Here is a 14,410-nt window from a genome sequence, read left to right as displayed (position 1 = left end):
TTCATTTGTAAATTTCCAACAGAATTAAAGGAGGGTAGGTGGTTTTTACGTTTTTAAAATAGGGTCCTCATCTGTAACAGCGTAGGTGACCGTTGGGGGCATTGTGCTAAGCAAAATAAGTCAGAGAACGACAAGTGTTGTATGATCTCACTTATACGTGGAATCTAAAACACAACCAAACCCCCCCCAAAACCCGAGCTCACAGATACAGAGAACAGATTGGTGGTTGTCAGAGGAGGGGGCTGGGAGTGAGCGAAGTGAGCAAAGGGGATCGAAAGGTACAAACTTCCAGTTATGAAACAAGGAAGTCCTGGGATGTCATGTACCGCTAGGAGACAGCGCTTACAACAGTACCAAGTCATGTATTTGAAAATGGCTAAGAGAGTCATTCTTAGAAGTTTTCATCAAGAAAAAAAAAATGTATAACTCTGTGTGGTGATGGATGGTAACTAGACTGACTGTGGTGATCATTTCACAATATACGCACATATCGAATCATTGTCTTGTACACCTGAAACTTACAATGTTATATGTCGATGACATCGCAGTTACAATGAATACATAAAATAGGGCACTGCTGTGGTCTGACTTCCTCTGACATTCTATGACGGTCCGTTAAACACTCCCCTTCTCCCCAGTACTCTGACTTTGGGGAGTGAAGCCTGTGAGGGGGCGGGCTGCGGTGGGAGGGTCTGTGCCTGGGTGGGGGACAGGGACTCCCTGCTGAGCTGAGTCTGCCCACCCAGGTAGACCTCACCTGGTACAGCAAAAATGGGGGTACATGCCATGTTTGCTTGCTCCCACATGCCATGTTTGCTTGCTCCCACATGCCATGTTTGCTTGCTCCCTGGCGGGCCTGGCAGGGTAAAGAGCTGGAGGCCAACAGCCAGGGCTAGGGGCAGCTGGCGCCTGGTGGCAGAGATGGCTACCTGTCCACCAGATGTTAGTGCCCCACCTTCCATGCTGTCCCAGCAGCCCAGTGCCGTATTTCTCAGGTGTGGCCGTGGGGTTAGTTCTTGTCAGGGGGATGGGAGCTGAGGTTGGGGGGTGAAGGAGCAAGCGTGCCCTCCGCTTTCCTCTCCTGCTGGCTGAGATGAGGAGGGGCCGGGCTAGAGGAGGGTGGTCCTCATCGGTTTGAAAGGCTGGGTTCAGGGCGGGAGAAGGGATGTGGAGGATGAGGCGCACATGAGGACCAGGGAGGAGCCAAGTGGCACTGGGGTCTGCCTGTGGAACGGGATGTTGGGCTGCAGGGGGTGGTGGGGACCACTGAGGTTTGCGGCTCCTTGGGTGTGATAGTTGGCTTCTTCTCCTAGGCTGCCTTAAATGCTGCCGGTGCCTCACCCAATGCCCTTTCCTGTGTTCCCAGCGGCCCTCTGCTCCAGAGCTGCCCTTGGCAAATTGGGACCTGCCTTGCCCAGGGCGCTGCATTCTCTGTGGGGTCAGGGGGACCCCACAGCCATGGCTGACCGACATGGGGTTTAGACAGCCCTAACCTCGAGGTCTGCGGTGCCATTGGTGCCCAGAGGTCCCTGTGGGATCAGGCGCTGGGCTCCAGCTGAGACCACACCCTTGCCTGGCTCCTCTCCCTTCTCCTCCCCGCATGCTCCCCGTCTGCGGTCGTCAAGGATACCCACGGCCCCCACTGCCTCAGGCTCTGCTTCTAGGGAACCTGACCAAAGCAGAGGATCCATCTGTGAATGGCCCGTGGATGCACTTGTGAAAACCACAGGACGGAAGAAGAAAAAGCGAGACCGAAGACGGGCCTCAGTTTCCCAAGTGGACCTCGGCACCAGACCAGCTGAGTCCTTCCGGGGCCCCGCTTTGCTCCGCGTCCTCTCCTGAAGACTGCGGGGGCGCCTGGTGTCCCTGAGGCATCCCCGGGGGCTGACATCGACTGGCAGGGCCTCGCCGGTTTCCTCCCCCTCCCCCCGTCCCCACCCGTCCCTACTCCCCTGCACGGCTGGACTAGGGCAGCACCGACCTGCAAGTGCTGATGCCACACTCCCCGCTGGGGTAACTGCTGTCCCAGTCCCCGCTGTTCGTGGGGTTGGATGGGCCAGGCGAGCGGGACCCGGAGCCGCTGGGGAACTCGGAGAGGTGGGGGAAGTCCTGCCGAGGAGGAAGGAGCAGGTGGGTGAGCACAGGCGAGAGGATGGGGTGTTCGGTTCAGGCACAGCGGGGAGGACGGGAACCTTTTGTGCCCATGGTGTTCACAGAGACACTTCCTCCGGCCCATACGAAACCTCCGCTCCGCCTCTGCAGGGAACGCCTCCTCCTACGCCCCGGTAGGGCACCTTCTGACCAATCTGACCTGGTCCTAGTTAAGTCAGGGGCTTTCGGGGCTTTTCCCAATCTAGAGAACCAAGTTATTGTGCTGAATGACCTTATGCAAGTCTTGGAACTGTGTCAGTGGAATAATTAGTGGGGTCAGGCCTCGAAGGGTTTGGGCAGAGCCAGGGGCTGGGGCTGACCTGGCAGAAGCCGCAGCAGTGGCTTCAGCCCCTCAGGCTAGAGAGCAGAAGGGGACTGAGCGTGAGAGAAGAAGAGCCTGGAATACCCCACGAATCTGAAGAATCTGGCAATTTGTCAACAGTTTGCTGCAGCCAGTCCATCGCAGGTAAGGTGTACCAGACCCATCTCATTGAGGTGGTAACTGAGGCTCAGAGAGGCGAGGTACCTAGGCTGCTGCTACATAGCTGGTGAGTGGCAGGGCCGGTATCTGCAACCCTAAGCTACCCCCTTCCCCCACAAGGGGTCCCAGAAGAGCAGGTTTCTACTCAGTCCTGCTTACCTGTGGCCCTGAGGGTGAGGGGCTCATAGCCAGCTGCACCTGGAGTGCCATGGGAGTGGGCAGGACGGGAGGCTGGGGGGCTGGGGACATGCTGACGGGTGGACTGAGGAGGGCGCTCTGGGCGTGGGGGGGCAGTGGCAGCTGCTGGTGCAGAGAGGGGCTGAGCGGGAAGGAGGGTGGTGGCGGAGGGGACGCGCTGAGGCCTGGCAGCAGCGACTTAGAGCTCAGCGTCCGGGCGAGGCTGGCGGGGGAGGCCCCGCCGCGGAAGGCGGGCAGGTCCGTTGGCGTCAGGAAGGAGGCCAGCCCCGGCATGGCGTACATGGGCGGCTTGGGCGGGAGCATCTTGGCCGGCGGGTTCACCTGAGTGCTCTTGGTCTCGCCCTGGTCTGGGGAGCTCTGGAAGGAGACAGACACCAGTCACTCTGGAGAAGATGGAAAAGCCAGAACTTGGGCCATGAGACCAGGCCATTCTGCAACCCATTGACATGGCCTCTGACCGGCTCCCTAGCCCCTTGGGAGAGAGCTATGGACTAACCAGGGATAATTCAGGGTCCTTAGTGCACTTGGCATTGACCATCCAACCACCCCCTGCTTTAACTCCTGGGGCTCCTGTGCCCATGGGGAACCCACAGTCCTCGGCCTGGCCAGTGACACCAGCACCATCCAGAGGGGCCAGCCTCTATTTACGCTCCTCCTCCGTGCCTGTGCCTTTGCATGTGCTGTTCCCTCGGTTTGGAGCACGCTCTTTGCTTGGCCCTTTATGGCCTAACCCAGACGCCATGTCCTCTGTAACAGCTTCCACACACACCCTTCCTCCAACTGCACTACATGTCCGTGCCATGCTGAGCCTCCTGCGGTGCTGGTGTTGACAGAGGAGGCAGAGAGAGAGCTCGGGAGTAAAGCACAAATTTGAAAAGAGGCAAAACTGGGTTTGCATCCTACTGCAGCCAGCTAACATGCTGGATAATGTCAGGCAAGTTGCTTAACTCCTCTGAGTCCTCGGTTCTTGTTGGAAGCACTGAATGAAATATGATGCATATAAAGTGGCCAGCGTGCACCGGGCACACAGTAGGTGCCCTGGAGAAGGGACCACAGTGGCTGTATCCATCCATCCTTTCCAAGACCTATGGTGTTGACCATCCCCTGGGCTTAGTTCCTGCTCCATCCCTCAAGTGGCCCCACTCTTATGGGGCTGTGCCTAGGATCCAGGTGTTACCTTGGAGACGAGGCTCGCCCTGTAGGCTGCCAGGGCCTTCAGATATTCCTTCTTTGCTGCTTCGGTCTTCCTCTTGTAGGCCTGAAAGACCCAAGATATGGGCAGCATTGCGGAGAGCTTAGGTGGTCAGCCCAAGGTCATATAACTGGGAGCTGCCATTCACTGCATTTGCCCGTGACCTAGTTCTGCTCCCTGTTCCCCCTGGAGGCCCTTGATGGGGGACTCAGGCATATGGTCAGTGGGATACGAAAGCTCTAGTCTAAACCCCAGACTTTGAGAGTTGGAAAGACAAGATAAACGGGGATGCTCTTGTATGACATGAGGGAGCAGAGGTCCAGACGGTTAGGATGCTAGTGAGCACAGTTGGAAGACAGAACTGGAAGGGACCTCACTTCTCAGCTTGCAGATGGGCACACTGAGCCCCATAAAGACCTCTGCGGGAGCCTTTAGTTCCAGAGGCTGGGCCCAGGTCCACACCCTCCGAGTCTGTCATTGTCTCCAGGACCTCAAAGCCCCAGGGGATGGCCCGAAAAGGGACGGAGACTCACCTGCTTCTGTTCCTCTCCCAGGCTGTCCCACATGGAGGCCACAATTTTGGACACATCCCCGAAGGTGGCGCTGGGGTTCTGTCCCTTGATGGCGGCCTGAGTGTCTCTGAAGAAAAGGGCGTAGGCCGACACTGGCTTCTGCGGCTCATTGGGGTCCTTCTTCTTCTTCTTCTTTGGGTTCTTGGCCTTTTTTCCTGGGTCAGTTGAGGGTCTCTTCTCTCCTGACATCTGCCCAGGTGGGAGGAGTCAGAAAATCTGAAAAGCCCAGGGCCTCCTCCAGGCAGAGCTGGACTGTCCTCGGCAGGCCCACCCCAGCTTTGTCAGGCCCCGTTCACATACAGACAATGACTGGGGGCTGGCCAATATGCCAGGCTCCAACGCTGTTGGCATAGCCACTTTCTAGGTGGAGGAAGCAATGGCTAGACAGACAGACAGACAGACAGACAGACACACACACACACACACACACACACACACCCCCTGGGTTTTTTGTTTAACTCATTAATGACAATCAGCATGATGGTAAAGTTGATCCAAAGAAATACAAGAGAAAGAGAAACTGGTTAATGCCCTATAGAGCAATAAAATGATCTCTTTGGGGGCTTAATTTAATGTTTTCTACTGGACAGCAGTCATTTGCACCTCTATAGGGACAAACTAATTTGCCTTGTAATGAGACAAAAATCATTTACATCTTTATCACTTTTCCCAAGTTAACCTTTACAGAGTATAAAATCTTCTAATCAATAATGGAGAATGAATCAAAACAGTTACTTAACCTCTCTGTGCCTCAGTTTCCCCATCAACCAAAAAAAAAAAAGAAAAGAAAAGAAAAGAAAAAAGAAAAACCACCCTGCCTGGCCTATGGTAGAGATGAAGTTATTGTGAGGATGGAGCTGGACCAGGACCCAGAGGCACCCATTCCAGCCAGGAGGTCAGGGTCTCTGCTCCATGGCATGGGTGCCATGGTAACAGCCCAGGCCTCTGCGGGGCCACCACGGGAGTGTGAGGCCTTATGAAAAAAAAAAAAAAAAAAAGGAGGCAGGAGATGTGGGATCAAGTCTTGATTCTGCCACTAGCTCACCGGGAGACTCCTGGCAAGCACCTCCATCCCTGGCCCTTCTGGGCCTCTGTTTTCTGCCCCAGTTAAACAAGACACTCTCCAAGAGGGAGGGAGACTTGGAGGCAGTGCCAAGAAAGGGCCGGAGCCTGGACAACTGGCGAGCTCTGTCCTGACGTGTGATTGGAGAGGAAGGACCAGTCCAGCTCCAGGGATGCTGGGCGAGCCTAGTCTCCAGGGTTGGGGTGGGGTCATCTTTAGTTCCCCATCTTAAGATCAGTGCTGCCCTCTACTGGACCATACATTTTTGTCAGACTATTTTCTCCTACAAGGCCATGATAACCATGAGACGTGACCCTGAGGATCTTGCCAATGTCATCGGTACCACTGAAATGACCCACTGGCCATTCAGAAATAAGACTTGATCATTTTCTCCCCCATCCTTCCTTTTTTCTCCAGCAAAGGTACAGTTATGAACTCTTCTAGTCTTTTCTACAGGTAGACGACGCCCATTTCCACACAGGGCCTGTCCTTCGGCTGATGGGAGGACATCTTAAGGCTTTGCATCTCCACCCTCCGTACCTTGAAATGTGCTTCCGTTTCCTCCTCCTGAGTCGAGCTGGAGGGAGACGGGGTCGCTGACTTGCTCCCTGGGGGCGACGGGGAGCTGTGGGCAATGCCGCTTCGGATACCCATCTGAGAAATGAGCTGGGACTGGCTGAGGGCGCTCATGTGGCTGGCCAGCATTGCTGGGCGGCCCAGGAGGGTCCCTGGCCGGCCAGAGTCATAGGCGGCAACTTCCGAGTGGACCATCTCCTGGATCTAAAAGAGAAGGGCAGGGCGTTTTGAGTTAGAAAGGACCCGCCCTGCCACAGCATGACATCCACATACGGGACCCAGAGGAGGGGTATGCAGATGAAAAGCGGAGGGCGGCCAGCTCCACTCTGATCTGCTGTTTGCCCATGGGTCCCTGATAGGTGACAGTCTGTGCTAGTCTGACCCCTGCATGATTTGGTGACGCAGTGGGGGGGCCCATGGCTCCTTGAGAGTTTGCCATGCCATTGACATTCACCCTAGACAGATGGTCAGCATTTCAGCTCTTGCCGGACAACTCAGTCCAGCTGCGAATGGATCATGTTATGATGCTCAGGCTTCTTTCCTGACACACATTTACTCACTATGCAGCATGATAGCAAAGGGCACGGATGCTGGAAGCTGGCTGTGTTTTGGATCTTGGTTCAGCCACTTATAAGCTGGGTAACTTTGGCCAAGTTACTTAACTTCTCTGTGCCTCAGTGTCTTCATCTGAAACATGCAGGTAGGTAATAATTAAACCTACCTTCTATGGTTGTTAAAGATTAAATGTGCCTGGCACATAATAAGCCCTATACTGTCTAAGGGTTTATTAAATACTTAGAATTCATAAATCCCTTAATAAAACTTGGCACTTTTCTTCCTATAGGTCAGTAATTTTCTTAACTGTTCCCTATTATATTTTCTAAGTGGCTATTTTAGGAATATCAAAAAGCCCCTGATTTTTACAGATAGCCATTTGTCATACTAAACACGTATTTAGAATAGTGCGTCCTCTTCACATAAACACATATATACACACGCTGTTCAATGAGACACACCGATGCGCATACTCACAATTATTTTCATTTCCTCTGCATCTGTGGTTATTTTCCCTTTCTCATTTCTCTTGTTGAGTATCTGTTTTTGCTCTCACTTTTTCTTCATTAGGCAAGCTCATGGGTTGTCTATTCTATTATGTGGGATTTTTTTTTCTCCTCAAAAGAATCAGATCTCCAATTTGTTCATCACGTTTCCTATTTCTTTAATGTCTAATCTTATCTTTATTAATCTCTTCCTCTGATTTTTAACGATTTATTATCGTTACCTCCCCCTCCGTTTGAGTTGCCTTTTTAATTCATTATTTTCATTCTTGATTTTTAGAAATACGTTTCATGCTATGAATTTTCCATTGAGCCTGCCTTTTTAACATTTTTCGTAAACTTCATCATGTAAGATTTGGGTTATTTTTCTTTTTTATGTATATATTTTTAATTGCAATTTAAATTTCTTCTTTTACCCAAGAGTTAACAGGAGTTTCGAAATTTCTAAGAGGTTAATTTTGTTTATTTGTTTATTTTCCTTTTTGCTACTAATTTCTAGTAACAAAAGAGGTCACAGAATATGGTCTGTACTATCGGCACTTTTGGTTAAGGTTTCCTTGGGAACCCAAATGTGTTTAAAGTGTGTACATAATCCATAGTACTTAAAGGCAAAGGGTAAGCTGTGTTTGCAGATTAATACAGGAGTACAACACAGATCTGTTTGATCAGTGGTGACTATATCATTTCGATTCCTTTCGTACTTTCTGGCTCTTGAATCTAACACAGACTGTCTAGATTGCTACAACTAGGTTGCTTCCATCGAAATCTCCCTTTAATGCTTAAAGATTTGTTTTGGGAATTTGATGTTGTTTTTTATTGCAAAAAAGAATACTGGCAATTATTGCTTCATTGTGGAGTGAACTTTAATATTATTATAAAGTGTCTCATTTTTGCCTTGAATTCGGTGGAGTCTGATATTAACATTGCTATCTTTGCCTGTGTGTGTGTGTGTGTGTGTGTGTGTGTGTGTGTGTGTGTGTGTGTGTGTGTGTTTGAATTCATCTGGCATGTCTTCAGTTCCAAAGAACTTTGTTTTTTATGTCTCCCTCAGTTTCCATTTTTTAGGGTTATTGTTGTCAAATGTTGGTGTTTGTGTTTATGGTCAGCTTTAGGAAAAAAAAAAACTGAGATGCTTCCTTTTTTCTTTATGCCCTGGACCAGTAAAAACATAAAAATTATGTTTTCCTTAGATAAATGAGTTTAGATATAAAACGACCTGAGGCTCAGTGCATTTTGAAAGATTGATTTTCCATGGCTAATAGGTCTGTTTTAATTTCCATGTTCTCTTGAGTTAGTTTGGGTAAATTATATATATATTTAGAAGATTTCCTACTTTATCCAGATTTTGACACTAATAGCTTATAACTGTAGGATAATATGGGAATATAATAACTGGGATATTATCATATTTTTAACTTCCTCAATGGTTTTTGTAGTCAAATTCCTATTCATAATTATAATATTCTGAATGTATGTTGCTTTCAAAATTTTCTTTCTCAAAAGTCTATATATTTTTAACTGTCTATCCAAAGGACCGGTTCTTATATTTAAAAAATCAATTCAACAACTCTTCTAATCATTAATTAAATTAATTATTCATTAATTAATTGACTTCTTTCCTCTCCATTAATGTGGACCCTCAGGTATCATGTGTTTCTTTTATCTAGCTTTTCGAATTTAACTATGTTTCACAGCTGCTTTTTTAGTACTGGAAAGATCTAGGGCAGGGATTCAAACAAGACCATTTTGCCAGGTAGGAGACATTTGGCAACGTCTGAAGACATTTTTGTTTTTCACAACTGGTGCGTGGGGGTGGCGGGCATGCTATTGGCATTCAGTGAGTGGAGGCCAGGGATACTGCTAAACACCCTACAATTAACAGGACACCCCCCCCAAAAGAATTATGTACCCCGAAATGTCAATAGTGCTGAGGTTGAGAGACCCTGTTCCATAACTATGATTTTTTCCCCCTGAGGTAGATTTTAGCTGCCTGATATAAATATTTTAAAAATATTCCACACCGAAGATTTGATTTTCTTTTTTCATCCTAAAGTTATTTGGAAAAGAGTCTTTATTTAATGTATCCTTTTGTTATTGTGGCCTGAGGACACGACTCCTAGAACTTTATATTTTTGGCATTGAGGTTTTCATTATGGCTTAGGATATAATGCATTTTTATAAAACTTTCATGTACATCTGAGATAATGTTTACTCTGTATCATACACATTTCTCTATGTGTCTGTTCACTAAACTGTTTTGACTACTTTAGCTGTGAAATCTCGAGAAAAATGAGTTAAAGCCTCCCATGGCTATTGTGTTGCCATCAGATTCTTCATATATATTGATTTGAAATTATTCCTCCCCATAAATGTCCCAGAATGTGATATTTTCATTATGGCTTCTCCTTTTTTTATATATAAAAAAGCATCTTTGCCTCAGTTGATGTTTCTGTCTTAAATCCTCCTTTATCTCTGATCATCATTACGCCCTTTATTTTTCCGCTGTTTTATTTTTGTCCTGCTTTGCTTTAAGTGGGCATCGTATAAACAGCATATAGGTAGATTTTTGGTTCTGAGTTCTTAATACAATATATTGGGAAATATATAATTGATTATTATGTTAATCATAAAGAAACTTGAGGAACAGGGAACCGTTTTAAAGAGTAGAGGGTTTTACAAGCAATTCAATTAAAAAACAGGCAAAGGAATTGAATAGACATTTTGAAGACAGACAGATGGCTAGCAGGCGTATGATAGGGTGTTCAACATCACTAATCATCAGGGAAATGCAAATCGAAACTATCAACTCGCACCTGTTAGAATAGCTATTATCAAAAAGACGAGATAACGTGTTGGCAAAGGTGTGAGGAAAGTGGGAATGTAAATTGATGCAGCCACTATGGAAAACAGTATGAAAGTTCCTCAAAAAAACTAAAAATAGAACTACCATATGATCCAGCAATCCCACTGCTCAGCATTTATCCAAAAGAAATAAAATCACTACCTCGAAGAGGTATCTGCACCCTCCCGTTCACTGCAGCGTTATTTACCATGGCCAAGACATGGAAACAAGTGTCTTTGAACAGATGAACAAATAAGGAAAATGTGGTGTTACATACACAATTTATTTAGCCACGAAAGAGAAGGAAATCCTGCCTTTTGTGACAATATGGGTGGACATTATGCTAAGTGAAGTAAGTCAGACTGAGAAAGACAAGTACTATATGTTCTCACTCATAAGTGGGATCTAAATAATTGAATTCAAAGAAATAGAGAGTAAAATGGTGGTTGCCAGGGCCAGAGAGGTGGGCAACGTGGGTGGAGGTGGTCAAAGGGTACAGACTTCCAGCTCTATGATGGTTAAGTTCTAGGGATCTAATGATGGACAGCATGGTGACGATAATTAACAATACTGTATTATGTACTTGAAAGTTCTAGGAGTGTAGATCTTAAAAGTTATCACCGCACACACACAAAGGTAATTAATTATGTGAGGCAAAGGATGTGTTAACTAACCTTACTGTGGCTATCACATCACAATGTATGCACGTACCAAATCATCACATTGTATATCTTAAACTTCCGTGTGTTATATGTCAGTAATATCTCAACGAAGCTGGAAAAATTTTTAACTCCTCCCCCCAAAAAGGGTAGAAAGTTTTCAAATCTAAACATCCCTCTTTCTATCAGTATGTACACACTCTTCCTTCCATAAATCCTCAACAAGAATCTGACATTATTTTCTCAAGGGCAAAATGACCTTGGGGCTCAGTGTTTAGGGCTTGTTTTATATGTTTTTTTTTTCTTTTCAGCTGCCTGCTTTGGAATTCTTCAACCAGATATTCCTGACTCAGTAATTTAATATATTGCCAAAACTTAATAGTGGAAGGCTTTTGAATTTTTGCAAGTCTGCAAAGTGTGAAATGCTCTCACAGTTGTTCTGATTCACACTGTCCTGATTACTAGAGAGGCTGAATACTTTTTCATAGGTTTACCGGCCATTTGGGTTTCTATTTATATTGCTGTTGGGAGTGTGAACTAATTAAACATTTTAGAAAGCAATTTGACAATACCCAGTTTGTTGAAGATGTGTATATCTTATAACCTAAAAATTCTACTCCAAGATATTTATTATGAAGAACTTTTCCATATGCACAAGAAGACATTTATGCTGCAAGAAAAATTTTAAAGACTTTGAAATGGGCAAAGGAGTGTCCTTTCAGTGGACTGCTGGGAATTGCCTAGAGGACTTCGGGTTATCTGTTTCTAGAGGAATGTTTGCTTTTGTCTTTGACCAGGCTATTTAATAACTTTGTAAGCTGTAGAAAAACGACATCAGTGCAACTTATTTTTTATCATTAAAATTTTTTTTAAATCGTGGTAAAATATACGTAACGTAAAATTGACCACCTTCACCATTTTTAAGTACACACTTCAGTGGCATTAAGTACATTCACGTTATTGTGCCACCACGACCACCGCCCATCTCCAGGGCTCTCTTCATCTTACAAAACTGAAACTTGGTACCATTTAAACACTAACCTCCTATTCCTCCCTCCCTGCAGCCCCAGACACACACCACTGTTGGCTTTGCCTCTACAATGATTCCTAAATCCCTCCTATGCCTCTTCCTCCCAAGCCATGGTCGTCTCTTTTCTTATTTCTCTGCCTCGTCTCCCCGCCTCCACTGTCTCCCCGCCTTCATAAACACCAATCTATTGCCCATACCACCTCCAAAGGGATCTGTAAAGTATGTCTATCAGACCATGCTACTCCCCTCCTTAAGATTCTTCATTGGCTTCCTGATCCCCCTTAGAGTAAAATCCAGTCCACTCACCACAGTTTTCTAGGCCCTGCATCATTGGACCCCAATCTAAGTCTCCGGCCCCTATTGTACAGTCCCCATCGCGTACTGCACTCTGGCTCAGCCTGACTTCCTTCGTTCAGATCATCCAACACACAAAGGCCACCCCTGCCTCAGGCTTCTGTGCCTGCACTTCCCTCAGCTGGGAGCATTCTTCCCCTTGGGTCCTGCATGTGGATCCTCACTGTTCAGTTCTTAACTTGAATGTCACCTCCTCAAGAAGCCTTCCCTGACCACCTTGTCGAAAAAAAACTAACTCACTATCATTACTTTCTATCATCATATTGTTTGTTTTCTTCGTAATTTCAAGCTACACTTATTTTGTTCGGTTTTCTATTGATTGCCGCTCTTCCCCTCTGGAAGCTTCGTGAGTAGAGGCCTATCTTGTCCACTTGTGTATCCCCAATGCCTTTGGTAGTGCCTTAAACGCAGCAGGTTGGTGCTTTAAAAATATTTCTTGAAGGATGGAAAAAGGAAGGGAGGGAAGGAGGCCGCACCTGGTAGGCAAAACTCCCCACTGGCCTCTTTTCTTGAGAATGTGATGGAATGCGAGTTGGGTATGGCAACAGAATGAGGCAGAATTGGTACAGATAGGAAGAAATGTCCCATTGGTTGAATATTTCTTTCTCAGAATCAGACTCAGGATAGGACATAGTCATTCCCCGTGGACTCGACAATCTCCTATGAGTTTATGAGCCAAATAAGACTCAATCTTCTCTGTATCTTTTTGAGTTTCCTTCACCTTCATTTGCCCTTGGCTTATTTGGGGGCCCCCACACTCTGCAGAGGGTGACTACACCTACGGATGGCTTCCTGCGTCTCCCTGCCTGGAATGCTGAGCAATTAAGGCCCCAGGAGTGACCTTCAACCAGTGAGGGACAGGACTTTGTGGACAAAACCTTGGCTTCCTCTCCCCTCAGCGGGACAGTGCTGAGTTGCATGCCATATGCCTCCCAGAGGGTCCGCGGCAGGACTGTGTTCCAGTTGCCATAGTGGTTACAACTCGTCGACCCGCCCTTTACTGGCTTTCTTTCCTTCTAGTGCCACGTCCCTTCTTGCTTCACAGCACTTCCTATTTGTACCCAAACCTTTATGTCAGGGTCTGATTTAGGGAAATCCCAAATTAAGACGCCAGCCCTCTCTCAGCCTCCAGCCTGGATTCCTTGAGTCTAGGTGCCATGCTGGCCACTGGAGTGACCCTCCTGGAGTGTAAAATGTCTCCTCTCTGCTCAGAACCTTTCCGTGGCTCCCCTGGGGCCTGCTCGCATTATCCTAGGCTTGCAAAACGCCCCACGAAGGTCCGTGCCCTCGCTCTCATTCTGACCTCTCAGGCCCCTCCCCAGAGCTCCCCGGGGACATGGGGGCTTCTCTCTAGAATGAAGCCTTTCCCTCCTGTGGCTCTCTGGTCCTTTCCTCCATGTCATTGTCCTTTGAGACTCACTGGAAATGTCACCTCCTCAGAGAAGCTTTCCCTGACTGCTCTCTCCTCCTCCTCCTTCTTCCTTCCTCTGGCCACACCCTCCCGTGCCTTTCCCAGGGCTCTCTACGGTGGGTACCAAGCATCTGCTTATGTGCAGAGACACAGAAAATGCCTCCTCAGCCCCAGGCAGGTGGCCTGGCGTACAGCTGGTACTTACGAGGTGTCTGGTAACCAAATGAACCGAGCCTCCTGCTTTTCCCATGGAAACATAGGAACGCTTCCAGGAGCCACGTCTGCACCCTCTCCAGGAAGGAAACAGTAACGAGGCTCTGCTGCGAACATAATTAGGTTCGCCTGGCTTAATAGATTCTCAGGGCTGCAGGAACACAAAGGTGTTTTTCACAAATTCCCATCTGCAATCTCTGTGGAGAGCAGCCCAGGTGCGCAGGGTACCCCCACACAGTGGGGAGAGAAGAAGAAACGGCACCTTTCTCCTTCCTGCCTTCTGCTGATTCAGAGAATTAACACCCCGCCCTGCTTCCCCGCAGGGACGAGGTGTCATTAAACACAGCCTCACACTTCACCCGGGAATCTGAATGTCATTGTATTCTCTCCTTGAAGCCTCTGCCTCGGTTTCAGAGGGTCCAGGAATTTCTCCTTAACTTCCAAGCACAATCAGAGCCCAAAGGAGAGTTAACAAACCACTGATGAGCATTTTACAATCTCTCCCACCGTTTCAGAGTAGCCCTTCCTAAAAGATAATAACATTCCTGCTTTATAGAGGATGATAACGACAGTAATAATACTATTATACTCAGGGAGTACTCATGAACGA

At 47.5% G+C, this 14,410-nt stretch overlaps 1 protein-coding gene across 2 annotated transcripts in view; it reads right to left on the bottom strand.

Moving 5' to 3' along the window:
- Nucleotides 1-14,410, bottom strand: part of TOX2 (TOX high mobility group box family member 2) — a 120,813-nt gene that overhangs the window by 1,290 nt on the left and 105,113 nt on the right. For both annotated transcript variants that reach the window (XM_039864378.1, XM_039864379.1), the window contains 5 exons: nt 6,198-6,437; nt 4,556-4,783; nt 4,008-4,088; nt 2,792-3,187; nt 1,982-2,109 (listed from right to left, as the gene is read on the bottom strand). In XM_039864378.1, the coding sequence (XP_039720312.1) occupies nt 1,982-2,109; nt 2,792-3,187; nt 4,008-4,088; nt 4,556-4,783; nt 6,198-6,437 (1,073 nt within the window). The remainder of the gene's footprint in view (nt 1-1,981; nt 2,110-2,791; nt 3,188-4,007; nt 4,089-4,555; nt 4,784-6,197; nt 6,438-14,410) is intronic.

This window comes from Pteropus medius, unplaced genomic scaffold (genome assembly GCF_902729225.1).
Source record: "Pteropus medius unplaced genomic scaffold, Ma_sr-lr_union100, whole genome shotgun sequence".
NCBI lineage: Eukaryota > Metazoa > Chordata > Mammalia > Chiroptera > Pteropodidae > Pteropus > Pteropus medius.
Note: the sequence above shows the minus strand (reverse complement) of the source record. Positions and strands in the feature narration are given on the sequence as shown.